The sequence below is a fragment of the Anolis sagrei genome, chromosome 2 (assembly GCF_037176765.1).
Source record: "Anolis sagrei isolate rAnoSag1 chromosome 2, rAnoSag1.mat, whole genome shotgun sequence".
Taxonomy (NCBI): Eukaryota; Metazoa; Chordata; class Lepidosauria; order Squamata; family Dactyloidae; genus Anolis; species Anolis sagrei.
In genome coordinates, this window is record NC_090022.1 from 120,708,849 (window position 1) to 120,725,888 (window position 17,040).

A 17,040-nucleotide genomic window follows, 5' to 3' on the forward strand; every position below is an offset into this window, starting at 1 on the left:
GAAAATGAAGTTGGGATGCAATAAAACACGTCATTATGTTGAGCAAAAATGGTGCAGATGAAAAAGCTTAGACAACTGTTTTCACAAAGCCTTGAGAACTTGTTTGAGATTGGGTTTTTTTTTTTCAAAGAAAGTGAATGAAATTTTCCACAAAGGAGACACTATTAATTTTAAGAAAAATATGTTTTTATTTACAGCCTACAAATCTACCTGTGAAAATTAATACAATTAGTTAACTGTGCATTTCCCAAGTCCCTTCACTACATGAGTGGTGAGCTTGGATGGATTTCATCCAAAAAGCCCAAACAAGACAATGCCTTGTACATCCTACATTCTGCCTACAAGCAAGTTTTAAATGACATCTATACATCATTAGATTTTATTTTATTCTTTCTAGTCCGTATTTTCTATAGGTCATTAACAGGATAACTATGAATGTCAGTGAACAGGACTCTGAAATTTTGTGCCTTTTATTCCATGAAATGTAAAAAGCCAAGGACCTCTGTCTTTACAAAGGAAATGAAACAATTAAGCCATCTTTGGTATTCTTGCAGAGCATCTTGTTGTAAGTCAATGGAGCAATCAATTCCAACATGATCCAGGTACAGAAAATCCACCAGTCAAAAGCAAAGCACACATGTCAAAAGCAAAGCACAAAGCACACATTACGAAGAACTTCCTGACTGTGAGAGCCATTCAGCACTGGAACTCTCTGCCCCGGAGTGTGGTGGAGGCTCCTTCTTTGGAAGCTTTTAAACAGAGGCTGGATGGCCATCTGTCAGGGGTGCTTTGAATGCAATATTCCTGCTTCTTGGCAGGGGGTTAGACTGGATTTCCCATGAGGTCTCTTTCATCTCTATGATTCTATGATTCTATGACAGTCAGTTCATAAACAAGTTCCACTGTAAGATCAATTTGCCACCTCAAAATCAACTCGGCCATGCAATGGTCAGTACAGCTGCTAAGCCTTTGTTCTGTAGCTCTGCTTGAAACTCTTACACTCAGGAACACATCTCATGGTAGTATTGATCATGGAGAGAGTTTTAAAAGTTCAAAAGTCATAAAAGTATCTGTCAAAACAGGTAATTATTGTTGCATTTCATAGTTTCTTTTACTGCATTTTAAGCATTCCTCTACATTGGTTGTTCTTGGAAGTGCATGTTTGAGTTTTTAAATGTTTTTATTTCAAATTAAAAGGGAATTTACTTAAACACCCACACACCCCTACAGATTCCTTTGAACCTGACATACTAAAGGTACATTTACACTGTAGAATTAATGGCTCAATATTATGGAATCGTGGGAGTTCTAGTTTAACAAGATCTTTAGCCTTCTTTGTGAAAGAGTGCTGGTGCCTTTATCAAACCTGGGATTCCATAGTGTTGAGGTATCTCTGCTTAAGACAGTTTTGGCTCAGTGCAGTATCTCATTTAAGGGTACTCTTGCAATCTACTACTCTGACCATTACAATCCAGTTATGGATATGCCATTGTCAATTCCTTAGGAGATTCTCTCTTTTTTCAGATTATCTTTTTTTCTACAAAAAAAAATGACAACTTTGAATACAGTGTATGCCTTATGACAACTTTTACATTGATAAAAATGCTTAGTGCCATGTCTTTTTTATATTTATTATTAAACAAACACACCCAATAACATTATAAAATAAGATTCTGACTGTAAATAGAAGGTCAGCTGCTGTCCTCTCCTCTTTTTTTGCCTTGTCTTTTATTTGTATTGTATTTTGAAATGGTCATACAACTAGTCAAATAAATATATTATTAAATATTATTAAATATTACATTAGCTACTAAATAATACTAGCAGAAAACAATGAACAAAAAAGTGGAAAAACAGGGCTGGGCTGGGCTTGGCGTCCAACCAACCGGATGATGGAAGTGTTTGCCCTCTGAATCTACTTCCTCTAATAATATATTTCTTATCTTACTATTTTTCTCTCAGACTAAGTAACATAAGCTTATATCTACTTGTACTAACATTTACTATTTTTCAAGTGGCATAAATAATCTCTTATTCCAATAATTTCTTAAATATATAATAGGTTGCCAGTCTTGAGTAAATTTCTCTGTTTTGCAAGGGACATCTCTATATTGATACAACTCTCTCATACTGTCAGTTCTCTTAATGCCCTTGGTACTTACCTGTCAGAATACAGGCTAGGCCCATAAAGAGGTTAGGGGAATTACTACTGCCAGCACTTTCTGCTAGTGAATACATTTTTCAAAGCAGATGTTCAACCAACTAAAAGTGAAAACGTGGAATGATACAGTATCAGGAGGACTCTTCATTAATTCAGCTGAAGCTGAACAGAATTTTATGTCTGCAGGGCCATCATACATTAATGACATCTATGGGAAGGAGCATTTAAATTATTCAGGAACGCAAGGAATGCAGATCCAGCAGTTTTCAGATTTGTCATCTGCTGTAGCTAGAAAAACACTCATCTTTTGCACATATAGACACATACACACAATTTCTTTCTCGCTCTCAAACACGCGTATCAGAAAGAGATTGAGTTCTAATAATGGCTTGATCGAAAACAGCAATACACTTTTCAGTTTGCTGTCATCATCACAAGGCTGAAAGCAACTGCTTCCTTGCACATATATCCATTCTTTTACATGAACCAACAAGCCTTAACAGGTATATTTGCTAAATATTCCAGGGCAATTTCAGTAATTATAAACATATAAACAAGCAGTTTTCCCTAAAAACACCAAAGAGACCACAATCAGGAATAAAGCAAACAGAATCCCAATGTCTGTGTTTACAGACTAACAACGGTGCCAGTGTGCAGAGCTTATTCTATTTGTTGTTTTAGTTGACAGCTCTTGCTTGAGCACCCATCACCATGGCAACTCTGTGCACAACTCACAATGCACCCAAACGAACTCAAGAGCTAAATTAACTTATTGCATGTCACCAATGAGAAATGACTGTTCAGAGGTAATTTTCTGTACTAATATGTAATAGAGTTAACTCTCTAAATTGAATTAAATTAATTAAATGCCACTCCCAGTAAATCAGATTCTATTACATCAATGGTAAAATAAATTAAATGTTTTATTAAAACCACTAATAATATTATGCTATTACTTCATTCATTCAAAATTCTGTACAGTTGATTTTTAGACACATGTGTGCTTTACACTTAGCAGCAACGGAACAAAGTTGAATCGTCTCCATTTTTACAGGGTTGCTTACAGCAAATGAAGACAAGTAACATGTCAGTTTTATTGAAAGCCTTCATGCTGTTATTTTAGGGAAACATAGGCACAGACTTGATATTCTTAAAACTATTAAGGAATTATTCTATACTACTAGGGGCACTACTAGAGATCAATCCAGGGCAAAATACAAAAAGAATTATAGAAAAATATTAGACTGTCAGAAGAACAATTGTTTAAAAAGGAAGTACATACATAGTACACATAGAGAATTTCTAATCCTATTTATCAAGCTCTGGTTTTTGTGCTACCACTCCTCAGAAACATGTTGGATTTGGTGGAAACAATGCTCATACATCATCTGCTCAATTCATTGCAGCTATTTAAAAGCCAGACAGATGTTAGGAAGTATTAAGAAACACATGAGTACTGGTACAGCTGTGGCTGCCCCATCTAAAAATGATACAAGATCGGGTAATGATAAAGAAGAGCAAAGCAAATAAAAAATACACAAAAACAAGCAAATAAAGAAACCCCTGGCAGGGAACAGCATGGCATTCTGACTACAAAAAAAGAAAAAAGCAGCAAAGGGAACACACATTACTCCTATACTGATACTGATCTGAACTGGTGCTCTCTTTGGTTTTTCAATACATAAAAAGAGGAGTTATGCTCCACTTAGCTGTCACTTCCCTAAAAATAAAGGGGATTCCTATTCACACTGAATTTCACATCACACTCTCCACGTAAGGAAAACCAGGGCTCTGTATAGAAGAGAAACCTCCCCATTTCAGAAATAAATTTTCCATATGAGACAAGTAATGATGGAGGGAGACAAGTCAAGGTTAAATGCTCCTATGCTTGTATATTGGAGAAAGAAGGAAGAGTAACAACTAGAGAGGGCTCCTGATGTTCCTCCAAGAGATGTTCATTTCATCAAACTGTTGCTTATTCCTTATGTTTATATTCCTAAAATGGTAATAAAGATAACACTTTGTGTCCAATGAGAACATTATGTCTTCACTGGATTATTCTGGTATTGTTTGACTCTTTAGGCTCAAATCTGTCTGTGTTCTTCTGCAAATGACACAATTTTCCAAGTCCGAATAGCTGAAAAACCACGTCCTTCTGTCTGATGCCTTCTATATAGGTCCAACAGCCTCACTAAACGACAACTCCAGAATTCTGCAGAAGGCAGAAACCGGAATTTAAGTGGATTTTTTCTCTAGTGTGATGAAGTGGCAAGAGATCCGTTCATCCTGTTGTGAGAACATGTCCATCTATCTTTTATTGTACGATATCTAACAAAAGTGAAAATATGTTTGTATTTATGTTTCTATCTATGTTGTATGTATTTTTAAAGATGGGTCCCACTTTCAGAGAGCTCTGTGACTCCCACTGAAGATGGATCTGGACCAAACCTGGCATACGTACATATCATGACTAACTTTAAATACTGGCGGGGTTTGTGGGGGATGGGCACAGGAGCATGGGAGTTGTAGTTTATCCTCATACAGAAAAAAGCCTGTGAATTGCATGAACACAGAAATTCAAAATCCGAAACCGAATATTTTTCGAATGTTGATCCTTACGAAATACCTAAACTGGGCATCACTGAGTATCTAAGCTAGTACAGGCAGTCCCCGAGTTACAAACGACTCATAGTTAAGAAGGGTGTGATACAACAGGAAGTGAGAGAAATCTTCCCCTTGGAAGGGAAATTCACTCCTGGAAGAGTTATCATAGGGAAAAGGTGTCTCAACTCAATCTTTCTCACCAATTCCTATTTTCACAACAAATCACATTTTTCAACATCCAATTATCACAGGAACAGAGAATGACGTGAAATCTTCTGAACAGGGGCACAGACAGCAAAACAAACTCCACAGGAGTGTTAACCCTTCCTTATGAAACCCAAAGCTTATATACTGTAGAGTCTAGCTTATCCAACTTTTGCTCATCCAACGTTCTGTATTATCCAATGCAGTCTGCCTCCTGCCCAGATCCACAGCTGTTTCAATACATTGAGATGTTTTGGTGCTAAATTTGTAAATACAGTAATTACTACATGGCATTACTATGTATTGAACTGCTTTTTCTGTCAATTTGTTGTAAAACATGATGTTTTGGTGCTTAATTTGTAAAATCATAACATAATTTGACATTTAATAGGCTTTTCCTTAATCCCTCCTTATTATCCAACATTTTCTCTTATTCAACGTTCTGCCGGCCCGTTTGTTGGATAAGTGAGACTCTGCTTTATATATAAATTTGGCTGGAGTTACATTTAAAAATGCACCTATTCCAACTTTAATAAAAATTCAACAAACTTATAGAATCTATCTTGTTCGTCATTTGGGGACTGCCTGTATATGAATACAGCACATTTCTCTTTAGTACAAGCAAATCCATGGTCTCATGGTCCTTAGGAATACAGTTAATATATGTTTGATGTATGATAAAACTGCAATATATATGGCAACTGTTTTGCTTCAACTAAAGGGATGTTGTTATTAGGAATAGCTCCTGGTATGTAGATAATAATCCTCATAGTAGAATGACACACCTCACCCTCGCCCTGGTTAAGTTAAGAATGTCATTCTTAAATAAAACACATTCTCGAAAATCTTAGGGATTTCTAAAATTTCAATTATTTGGGTACACAACAGCTTGTATGGCTCAATAAAAGTAAAGCTCATAAGGCAGAAAAAGTATTTTATTGCACAGCAAAGTATACACTGTGGGCAGATAAATAACCATAAAGCAGCAGGAAGCATGATCACAACTACTGTTAAGTAGTTGGTCTACATTTATATTCTAGCCAGCACAGTGCTATTCTGACAGGCTGATTTTCATGAATGACCTTTCGGTCTGACACAAAACTAGCAAACCCTCTCTGCAAATCACAGGAACTCCATGCTACTCTTCCTTAGAAAAAATGTAGAAAGGAGGCACAGTGTTTTCAATTCAATTCAATTCATCAAACAAAATGGAGAACAGGTAGGAAAAGTCAAAGATGTAGTTTCCACCAGGATCACGGAAGGATATGCAAGAGCTGGCTTGTTAAATCCACTATTTCTTTTATACCACGAGGGAATTTCAACTAAAGCTTTTAAGCTTTCATAGTGGGGGAGGGAACCTACAACCATGTTTTCAAAACATTGATTTCTTTTAATTTTAAACACTGTGCAAAACTTAAAAGAAACGCTGAAAAGTATACAAATTGCCACTTTCCATGAAGCAGCAAGGAAGAGGGGAAACTAATTTGAGGAAGAGAACTATATAAATGTACAGGAGTCAGACTGGAATCTATCTGTCCGAGTAATTTGCAGGGTCAGCTCCAGTTAGCACTTGGATGGGAGATTGCCAATGAGTATCAGATGCTGTAGGCTATATTTTAAAGGAAGGAAATGGCAAAATCTCAACTGTGTATTTCTTATAGAAGAAAACCCTATGAAATTCATGGGTTCCCATAAGCCGACAGACAACTTGCATACACATTATTTGTAGGAGACCAGCAATTGTGTTTTATTAAATGGTAACACCAATATAATTCAGGGAATTTTTTGTCTTTTATGCTAATAGTTGACCTGTGGACCTCTATTCACATGCATTCAGGCAATCTGCAGAAATATATTTCTCCAAGGTTTAACTCTTTATCGCTTCCCTTGGTCTTCTCACCCACATTTCAGTGCTGATCTCAGGTTGTGGAATATTATTCCAAAGATAGTCTTCAAAAGGCTTATAGGAGAACCTGCTGTTTTTCTATAAGCCAGCAAAGACATTTATTAAACAACCCATCTCAGTCTTGACACACAAGTCAATCCCTGTTTTCAGGAACTATATTAATGGATCTCACTATCTAGTAAGACATAAAGTAGGGCCTGCATGTCTGAGGCCTCTAGTGCAGGCATCCTCAAACTAAGGCTCTCCAGATGTTTGGGCCTCCAAGTTCCAGAATTCCTGACCACTGAACAAGCTGGCCAAGGGCTTCTGGGAGTTGGAGGCCCAAGCAGCTGGAGGGTTGCAGTTTGAGGATGCCTGCTCTAGTGCTATACGGTGTCATTGACTGGTTGTACTGGGGAGGCCATATTTCACTTGAGCAACCAATGTGCACTGGAGATTTTACAGAGCAGAAAGAAGACAGACCATTGGACAGAGGAGCTTACATTCCCAACCAATAATCCTCAACCTCTGGTCCTCCAACTGTTTTGGACTTCAGCTCTCACATTCTCTATTTGCCATATTGATTGAGGTGCCTGAGATGAAGATGAAAATGTTTGGAAGGCTGAAGGCTGAAAACCACTGCTCTAAATTACAATTTCATACCATAGCTTTAGACAAATCATAATGGAATTTTAGATTTCTGGTTGCTTGGGAAACAGATTTATCTTCAAATCACTCATGTAAAGTATGATGTACACTAATATACACACAAATGACTTAAATGGCAATAAAGTATAGAGACAAAAAAGAAACTGTCAAACATTTTCAAAGTTGTCTGCAAAGCCCAGGGAGAAAAACAAATGACAGTGAGTTAAATGGGATTCCGATGAGTTCAGCAAAAGTAGAACTTAATAGTATTAGTTTGATTGCTTTCCCAAAATATCAGTGAGACATTTTTCCATTGGATTATGGTCCTTCAATTTTGCAGAATGCAGCCTCTGGTGAGAAATAAAAGCCACAGCCAGATACCTTATCTATAACTGTTCCATCATGCTATGTGTAGATCCAAAGCTCCATCTAGGAATGTTTTATAAACAACCGTTCCTGCTCCGTCTCTCAAAGTGATCCTTCTCTTAGTTATATGGTGAATTATGCCCTATTTAGTTGCTTTGTGAACTCAGTAAGAGTATCCCACTGAAAAAATGACACATCAGAGGAGGACGGGGGTGAGCTGTATAAATACAGAAGTAGCACTTCAGACACATCAGTAACTTGTAGACACAGTGCAGACACTCATGAGACAATTAAACAAATTTACTTGGAGAAGATGCTAGTGTTGTCTGGTAAGCAAGGCTACTGAGAAAAAAATCCAATAAAAAGTTGGATCAGAAGGTGCTTTCATATCCAAATGTAAATGCAAGTGATCTGCTACGTTCTAAAAGAAGAACCTAACTGAGTCATACGATGAGTCCATAACTCCAATAAGATTAGGCCTACGATAATGTAGTGGTAGAAATGATATTGCAGAAAACAATCAAGAAGAAGTACAACTGCATTAGACTTAAGACAAATATTGAACCAATTAATCTATAGCTATAGTAACTAAATAATGGATTCACTTTCAGTTACTAAATATTGGGGATAAACATCAGCTTACTTTGCAAACTTTCTGATACCATCTCACTGGCTACTAATGGAGACAGAATCAATTAGACAAACCATTCTTCAGTTCTTGTATTTGTGTAAAAACATATATTTTTCTTAAGTAGCTTTCTGTTCTCTTCTAAACAGTGACATCAGAAGGAGAAACACTTTTACAAAGCACCTTCTCTTACAAGACAGAACAGACATTTATTTTGGAGAGTATGTACACTATATGTCATAAATGAGTACATTTTGCCCCATGAAGCCATTGCATAATATTCAAATGGCAACATGCCATATATGCCCACATACAGGAAAATTGTTTTTCTGCTTAACCAGTCTCTACACTTCCTGAGACTGTAGGAGAAAATGTAGCTAGGCTTGCAATCACTGGTGTCATTTTACACCCAACTATGCCTAACGGAATTTGTAGTTCAACTTTCTTTCAAGGAATAACATAAATGTTAGGGTTTTTGGTTTTGGTTTTGCTCAGAATAGAAGAAATCAATGAAGTATCTTTAGGAAGACCACTCAACTGAGGATGAGAGACAGTGATAGAAGGAAGCAGATATCAAGGATACACTGGTATTTCTCTTTTTTTTTCTAGATTCATATGAAGCTTTGACCATAAATTGAAGAGGTTCACAACTAAAATCAACTGTTTATTTCACCTTTGAGTAACCAGGTAAAAGGTTTATCATCACTATGGGTACCGGGATAACACTGTCTGCCATCCAAACAGCAGTGTCAATGCTTTTCATTTTCTGAAGGTATGACATGATGACACACCAGGCTAGTTGCAGTAGAACAGCTACCCATGTTACTTTCTAGGAGTCAATAAGCAGAAAGGAAAAAGCATTAACGTGTGATGAGTGGGTGGGGCTACTTGCAAAACCGCATATGTAATAGCTCTATAACAGTGGTTCTCAATCTGTGGGTCCCCAGGTGTTTTGGCCAACAACTACCTGAAATCCCAGCCAGTTTACCAGCTGTTAGGGTTTCTGGGAGTTGAAGGCCAAAACATCTGGGGACCCACAGGTTGAGAATCACTGCTCTACAAGGTCCCAATTGATCCACTGCCCGGGCAGTAAGGGGATTTCGGAAAGTGACTTTCTCAAACAGAATATTGATCTGTCTCAGAGTAAAGGGGAAATATTCAATTAAATCCACTTAACTAAACAAAAAGATATCCTTAAATTTTGCATGTGACAGAAATCAATTAATTTTAGAAGAGTAAGACTCAATACAGGTCAGGGACCCAATCAACAAATTATGGTTGAGTGATCAGTATAAGCCACTTAGGGTCATGCTACTCCTTCCCATTCTCCTCCTTCACGGTTTAAAATGGCTCCAAATGGTGAATTCTAACCTGAACTTACCTTCACACTTTAACACACAGTTTGGGATAAGCTTCATTCCTTGGCTTGGTGCAAATCACAGAAGAGATTACTGAAAACCATGTCGTCTCAAACGAGAAACAGGACAGGGAAGGAGGCAAAGAGTGCTAAGCTTGTGTCTGAGAGTTACAACCACTTGCTATCTTTGTTAAAACTGTCAAGAGGTGTATTTTTTAACCTGTGTACATAACCCCTGAAAAACTATGGGCATCACGAACCATTTTCTTGTGTAAGAAATAAGTAGCACACATTCTGAAATGAAATGGCAATTTGCAATCAAGTGAAGAACTCACTATTTTATAAGAAATTCAACCTTGATTTACCTTTGGTTTTTTGTTCAGCAGCCTGAAAAACAAAAATACAAAGCAATCATTAGCAATCAGCACTTTAAAAAAATAACCCGAGGACAGTTATTTTTTAAAAAATAGTATCCCTATCCACTACTATCCTATACTTTTAAATGCAGCCATCATACAAATCCAGGCCATTCAATAAGTTGAAACACTTGAGTCATTAGTTGTAGGGGTAGATGGAAGGGAACTGTTACCCAAATTCTGTGACTGACAGTGGAACACATGCCAGAGGAAGAAGGGTGGATGAAGGTCCAAGGCTTGTTTGCAGTATTTCTGGAGAGTTTGTAATTAATTCTAGTCTTATTTGAAAGCCAAAGATAACAATACAATTTGTATTTTACTGGTAAAATCTTTAGTCTACTGAACAGAAAACTTTGTAATTAAATATGAGGGAGGGAAAACTAAGTGCTGCATGAAACCAAATATTTATGAATCTATTTTTCTAGGTACTCCAGGGCAATTCTGAGGTAAAGGATTCTCTATTAAACTTGTTTTCTTGTTTCACAGTATGTTCACGAATGTATCGTTTATGTATATTCAAACTAAGAATCCTGGTGTAAATTATGTTCTGCTTAATTTAACAAAACTCATGATTTAAAGTTAAATTGTTTCAGAGTTCTGTCAGAGGTGAATATAATGAGAAATCCAGCTAGTTTGGTATAATACAATGGAAATACTTTTAATCTTGTGATCATAGTCACGTCATGGTTACACCAAAAAGAGAGAGGGGGATGTGTAGGTCTATCTGTTCAATTTTAGAATGCTGAACCATGATATAGCAGTCTTCCAAACTTGACCCTGATACCGTATGGATGGGCTGATGGAAACTAGTTTAATACGATATGTTTCTCATGCTTGTATTAACATGACACCTTAAGAAGCTCTATTACATTAACATGTCTTCAATTGTGTGGCTTGTACAATATAATATATTTTTAAACAAATGTGAATTTGTACATAAGGAGAATCACATTTACTCAGACCAAACACTTATTTCATCTAGCTTTGTGTCCATGAAGTTGCCAAATACAAGTCTATAAGCGAAATGAGTACATTAGCATCCCTACCTAAGCAACTAGTATATAGAGGTTAGAAGTAACATCTTGTCATCATGACTAGGTTTTAGATCTTCAATGTTTTTCATGCAAACAGAGTGCCCAGCAGTCACATATATATCTTTTGGCTTTAGATCGTTAGATCAAATAAAAATGGAGCTTGCTGATGGACAAATTGGTATACAGAACACAAGCTGAAAATATTATCTTATGTGTGGTAGAATATCTATGCTTATAAACATATATAGGACATACACTATTAAATCCTGAAATCTGAATACCACACAGGGTGATATATTATGCAATAGGGCTCTTCAGTATGTTTATAGAGTAGTTTTGGCATAAACCACATGAGCTGTATAATAATTACAGAAACAGCAATAAAAATAGTTTAGCTTGCCAATTAATTTGACTGAATAATGAAATATATTAATTGAGATAGATAGGCAATACAATGTTTTTCCACTTGCAAATATACTTGCAAAAATCATTATACAATAAACAACTATTTTGTTTTTTAAAACACACTGGAATGATGCTTAATTTTATAACCTGTTTAAATATCCTGTTAAATCTTATATGGAAAACAGTATTTATTCAAGGGGTGACTTGTTAAATGTTATGACAGATCGGATCTAAGGCTCTACCGTAGGCACACTAAAGTCCTGGGACTTTTGTGGATAGATTTTGAATTTTGTCTCCACGCTCATCCTTACACATACACTTTATTTGAACAACATATTCCAATGCTATATTTATGGCCTCTAGGATTTAAAACAACAACCTAAAATATACTGACTCTCTCACTGTGTGTCTTTTTTATTATTTATTTTAATATTTTTTTATTTATGTACATTAACAACTTACAGTGTAAAAAGAACACAAAACAATGAACATTTTACAAACACATAACCCCACCACAACCCCACCACCAAGGCCTGAACAAGTCACTGTCTGTCTTTATGGGAAAGGGAATGACAATTCTATTTAAGTGAGACTTTCTAGGATCTAATTTCATCGTAACCCTGACTTAACTATCTGATTTCATCCTGAATAATTATTTTGGTATTCTACTGACATTTTTGGCAATTACCTTGTGTACACTGGAAATAAACACAGATCACAAAGAAAACATTATTATTATTGTCATAAGCTGCTTTTGAAAAATAGTTTGCTGGATAGTGCTATAGGGCTGCTGTCTGAATAATGCAAGCATTATACTTGTAGTACTTTCCATATGCACAAAAGGAACATTAGGGGCAGACTCCTGTAATAATTCCCAGATGGCCAACTGAAAGTTTAGTCTTAAGGTGTAAAATTTAAATAAACATTGAAACAGCAGCTATTACCTTTTTATGAAATACTAGTATTTCTGAAAAGTCAAAATCAGATTTTTGCAGAACTATAGACCTAGAAATTAAAATGGCTCTCTAAAGGTTAAGAATGGAATAAAAGGGCGAAATTTGTCAGATTATTTCGCTATTACATTAGCACTATGATGGAAAGACAAACTCCTTGCAAAATATGTGACAACTTCAACATTTCAGAAACACTTTCATAAATATTATATGTATTGCTCAATTCTAGGTGTTTAGTCTTCTCTTGCATTGCACAAGTATTGCCTGTATGTGTTGTTATTTCAGATGGCAATTTTAACTACAATTTACAAACATCTTATACCAGATGACAGTAAAAGCATTTTGAAGCAAAGAGCGTTGTAAACCATATAACATGTCTTTTTGAAAATACAAACAAATTCAAACTTATGCATAATGTTTTATATCCTTTGCAAAGTATCAGTGTCTGTCTTTGGAGCTATTTACAGTCACAAGAAAAATAATTCCTCAGAGGCCCCATCTTCACTAACCATGTAATTGTAGGGGTTCAACCTGTGATTGTCTCTTTGCCACAGGTTTCAAAAGAGAATGATCATGATCAGGACCCCCCAGAGGTTCCCATGTTTGACTTTAATGATCAGGTTTCTGTTGATTCTGAGGGGTTTGTGAATTCAGATGGCCTAGGAAATGCAGTTAGCCAGAGTGAAAATGAGGATTCTGGGATCGCTGGTTCCCAAGGCAAGGATGTCTTGAGATAGCTTGATGTGAAACAGGCTGAAGCCGAACAGTCAAGGTTAGATAGTTATAGCTAAAGGAATGTACTAATGAGCAAACTGGAGGAGGCAATCTTTGATCGCAAAGGGCAAATCTATCATGATTGCCACCTGGACTTAGTGAGGAGGCGTTCAGCAAGATTAAGAGAAAGAAGGGGTTTGGGAGAGGTTTCTCAAGGGAAACGGAATGCTTTTGCCATGGCTTTCTGAATAAATATAGGGCCTGTGAATCCATGCTCTTCAGTGAGTCCAATATTTAGCTTTCATGCCTGCTTCATGCCTTTTGTTTCATGCTGAGACTCATGTAACATCTTGATCCAGACTCATGTTCATGCTGAGATTCTTGTAATTGTTGTATCCTGATTTCAAGCTCCTGCATTTGATTTTGTTCAAGTTTGCTCCAGATTCTTCAAGGGACTTTGTTTTACAACCTTTTGGACTAAAGAGCTATTTTCTGTGGACTTGATTAATTGGATTTTGGAACTATCCTGTTCTTCTGATGTGGACTTTGCTGGATAATCTTAAATTGCTTATGGATTGTTTTTGGACATTCTCTTATTTCCTTTTTGATTGCCTTTTACCTTTTTGATATTTGTTATATTAATCTTCAATAAACTGCTTACTTATTAAAGAACACTGGTGTGTTTGTGGGTTCAAAGGTGCTCATCAGAGCCTTGGTGTGCAACAGTAATGCAGTGTCAAGACAATCTGAAATTGCACTGGCTACAAGACACACACCACCACAGAAAGGTCCAAGGTAAGCCTTTAACGTGCTGCAGCAAATCCCAATGTATCCCAGGGCAAAAGTGACTCTGTAGAATGCAGAACACATTGTAGACACCCCCGCTCCTGCTGAAGCACTTTGTAGGATTCAGAACATGGGGCAAAGAGTCTGCCAAAGCAATGCCTTAAGGGTGTGTTTGGCTAGCATTTTTCTTTTTTTCACCTCCTATGCTTCTAGAAAACTGGTGCACGTTTCTTCTGAAAATGGGGGGGGCGGGACGGGGGCACACCGCAGAGTCATTTGAGACCTGCTTCTATGGTTAATGTAATCATATTCATGGCCTTAAACCAGTTCCGCACCTGTAAATCTAATCACACATGCAATGAAACTGCCTCCCCCACCCCCTGGACCAGTCCAAACCAACGTAAGTGATCAGTGTAGATGCGCCTTAAGTCAAACGGATGAAATCACCCAAAACATTAAAGTGAAATCATTATAAGGATTTAAGGACAAACCTTTTTCTGAGCACCTTCCTTCTTTTTCTTTTCTTCCTGCTTTTTCTTTTTCTTTTCTTCCATCAAATGTTCCTCTTCTTGTGTTTGTTCTTTCTCCCTGTTTGAAAAGGGAGAATGGGGAAAAATCAGAAAGTTACTTCAGAGAAAATTGTAGAAGCTATTTGAATTATACCTAGACCTATTACTATTCAAACCTATCTTATACCACAACAAGCATTTTAAAAATCAACAATACACAACTCCCGAATCAACAGTATTTAGGCACAATTTATACTAATTAATCACCCTAAAGCAGTCAAAACATCTTTAATCATCTATAAAACACCTCAACAAAATTCATTTATTTTATACACCGGATCCTATTAACTGAACAATTGAAAAACACCAACAGAAAACAGCCTTCAAAAGTTTCAAACAATCTAGCCCTCTAAAATTAGAAATTTACTATATTTTAAGGTGTATAAAGCATAAAAGACATATAACTCAAAAGGGAAAAAAAGAAAATTTGGTGTGTGCTATTCATGCTGAGACAACAGGAAAAATCACAACTAACAACTAAAAGCTATCTCCAATATATTGAGAGTTGTATACTACACTTAAATGAAAGACCATGAATATTACATAACCATTAAAACAATAGTTTATAGCAACCAAAATACTGAGGGGGGAGAGATTAATTGGAATTTAACATACTGGTCAAGTCACAACCTAACTGTAGGTTGCATCCAACAGCTCACAGGTTGCATCCAATAGATACCCCCTTAAGCCTTAAGTTCCCTCCCATAACGGTAGGTTCAGAGATCCTCTGAAGCAGATTTCAGAACGTGAGGTTGTGGGAGAGGGAAGCCCAATAAGTAAGAAGAAAGGTTCCAGAAATTATAATATATGCAATCTAATCTATAGTCTTTAATTCTACAATCCAATCAATTTAATTTTGACTTAGTGCATATCTACACTGACTATTTAATGCAGTTTCAAACTGGTGTTGAAGAACGTGGTTTCACTGTGCAGATGAATACAAAGGAAATCCTGGATGGTGATTACACAAACAACAAAGCATCAATGAGGAGTAAGGACTTTCTTTTGCACACTTTTGTGGGAGTCTGTTGTCTGGCTGCCACAGCATGAAGCTAGCTTTGTACTACTACATTAAATGATAAGTTTAGACATCCTGTGTATCACAACAACAACAACAACAACAACATTTATTTTTTATTTATTTGTTACCAGCCTCTCCTTGCAGCTCAAGACAAGGGACCACATAGTTAAAACAGTGAAATAGAACATAGCACTATTAAAATAAATAAAACTACAGGTAAAATGCAGGTTAAAATTCACAAGTTAAAATTGACTATGCAGGCCTGCTGGAAGAGATAGGTCTTAAGTTATGTCTTAAATTCTAACAACTGATTTAGCTGTCGGATCTTTTCCAGCAGGTCTTGAGGCAGCTGATGAAAAGGTCCTCTGGGTGACTGTTACCAGTCGAATTCTGGCCAGCTAGAGTAGGGACACCCCTTAGAGGTCCTAAGTGTGCAGAGCAGATTTTACAAGAGAAGGCAATCCTGTACCTTAACCATGTAGGGCTTTAAAGGATAAAACCAACACTTTGTACTTTGCCCAGAAACTAATTAGTAACCAGTGGAGTGACTTTAGGATAGACGTAATATGTTCACTCCTCGATGTTCCTGTAACCAACCTGGCTGCCATAATTTGAACTAATTGGAGTTTCCAAACTTGGTACTGAGGTAGCCCAAGGTAAATGCACAAGTCCAGTCTTAAGGTTACCAGTATGTGAATTGCCATCTTTAGGTCCTCCAAATCTAGGAAGGGATGCAGCAGGAGTATTGGCCAAAGCTTGTAGTAAGTACGCCTGACTGCCATATCTACCTGGGCTGACGTTTGGAGAGATGGATTCAGGAGTACTCACAAGCTGAGAACACAGCTTTTCAGGGGGGGTGTAACCCCATCCAGGACTGGTTGACACATCCCCTATCCCCAGGTAAGGATCCTTAATGGCAAACACCTCTGGCTTGTATGGATTCAGTTTCAATTTTTTCTTCTTCATATAGTCCATTACCTCCTGCAGACATTCATTCAGAGGAGACAAGGTATCCTTAGCTTAAGTTGTTTTTGAAGGCTATGGAGAAATATATTTGGATGTCATCAGCATACTGATAAGCATCCTGCCCCATGCCTATGGATTATCTCTCCCAGCAGTTTCACATAAATATGAAAAGGCATTGGGGATAGAATGGCCCCGTGTGGGATGCCACATAATAGTTCCTTTTTTTGAGGAGCTGCTATCGCCAAGCCCCACCATTTGGAACCAGGTCAATAGTATCAAAAGTTGCTTAGAGATCTAGAAGCACCAACAGGGACACACATCTC

At 37.0% G+C, this 17,040-nt stretch overlaps 1 protein-coding gene across 7 annotated transcripts in view; it reads right to left on the reverse strand.

The window, feature by feature from the left end:
• The window catches only part of TNRC6C (trinucleotide repeat containing adaptor 6C), a 539,926-nt gene that overhangs the window by 78,841 nt on the left and 444,045 nt on the right, over nt 1-17,040 (reverse strand). For all 7 annotated transcript variants that reach the window (XM_060764575.2, XM_060764576.2, XM_060764577.2 and 4 more), the window contains 2 exons: nt 14,653-14,749; nt 10,219-10,240 (listed from right to left, as the gene is read on the reverse strand). In XM_060764575.2, coding sequence (XP_060620558.2) covers nt 10,219-10,240; nt 14,653-14,749 — 119 coding nt within the window. The remainder of the gene's footprint in view (nt 1-10,218; nt 10,241-14,652; nt 14,750-17,040) is intronic.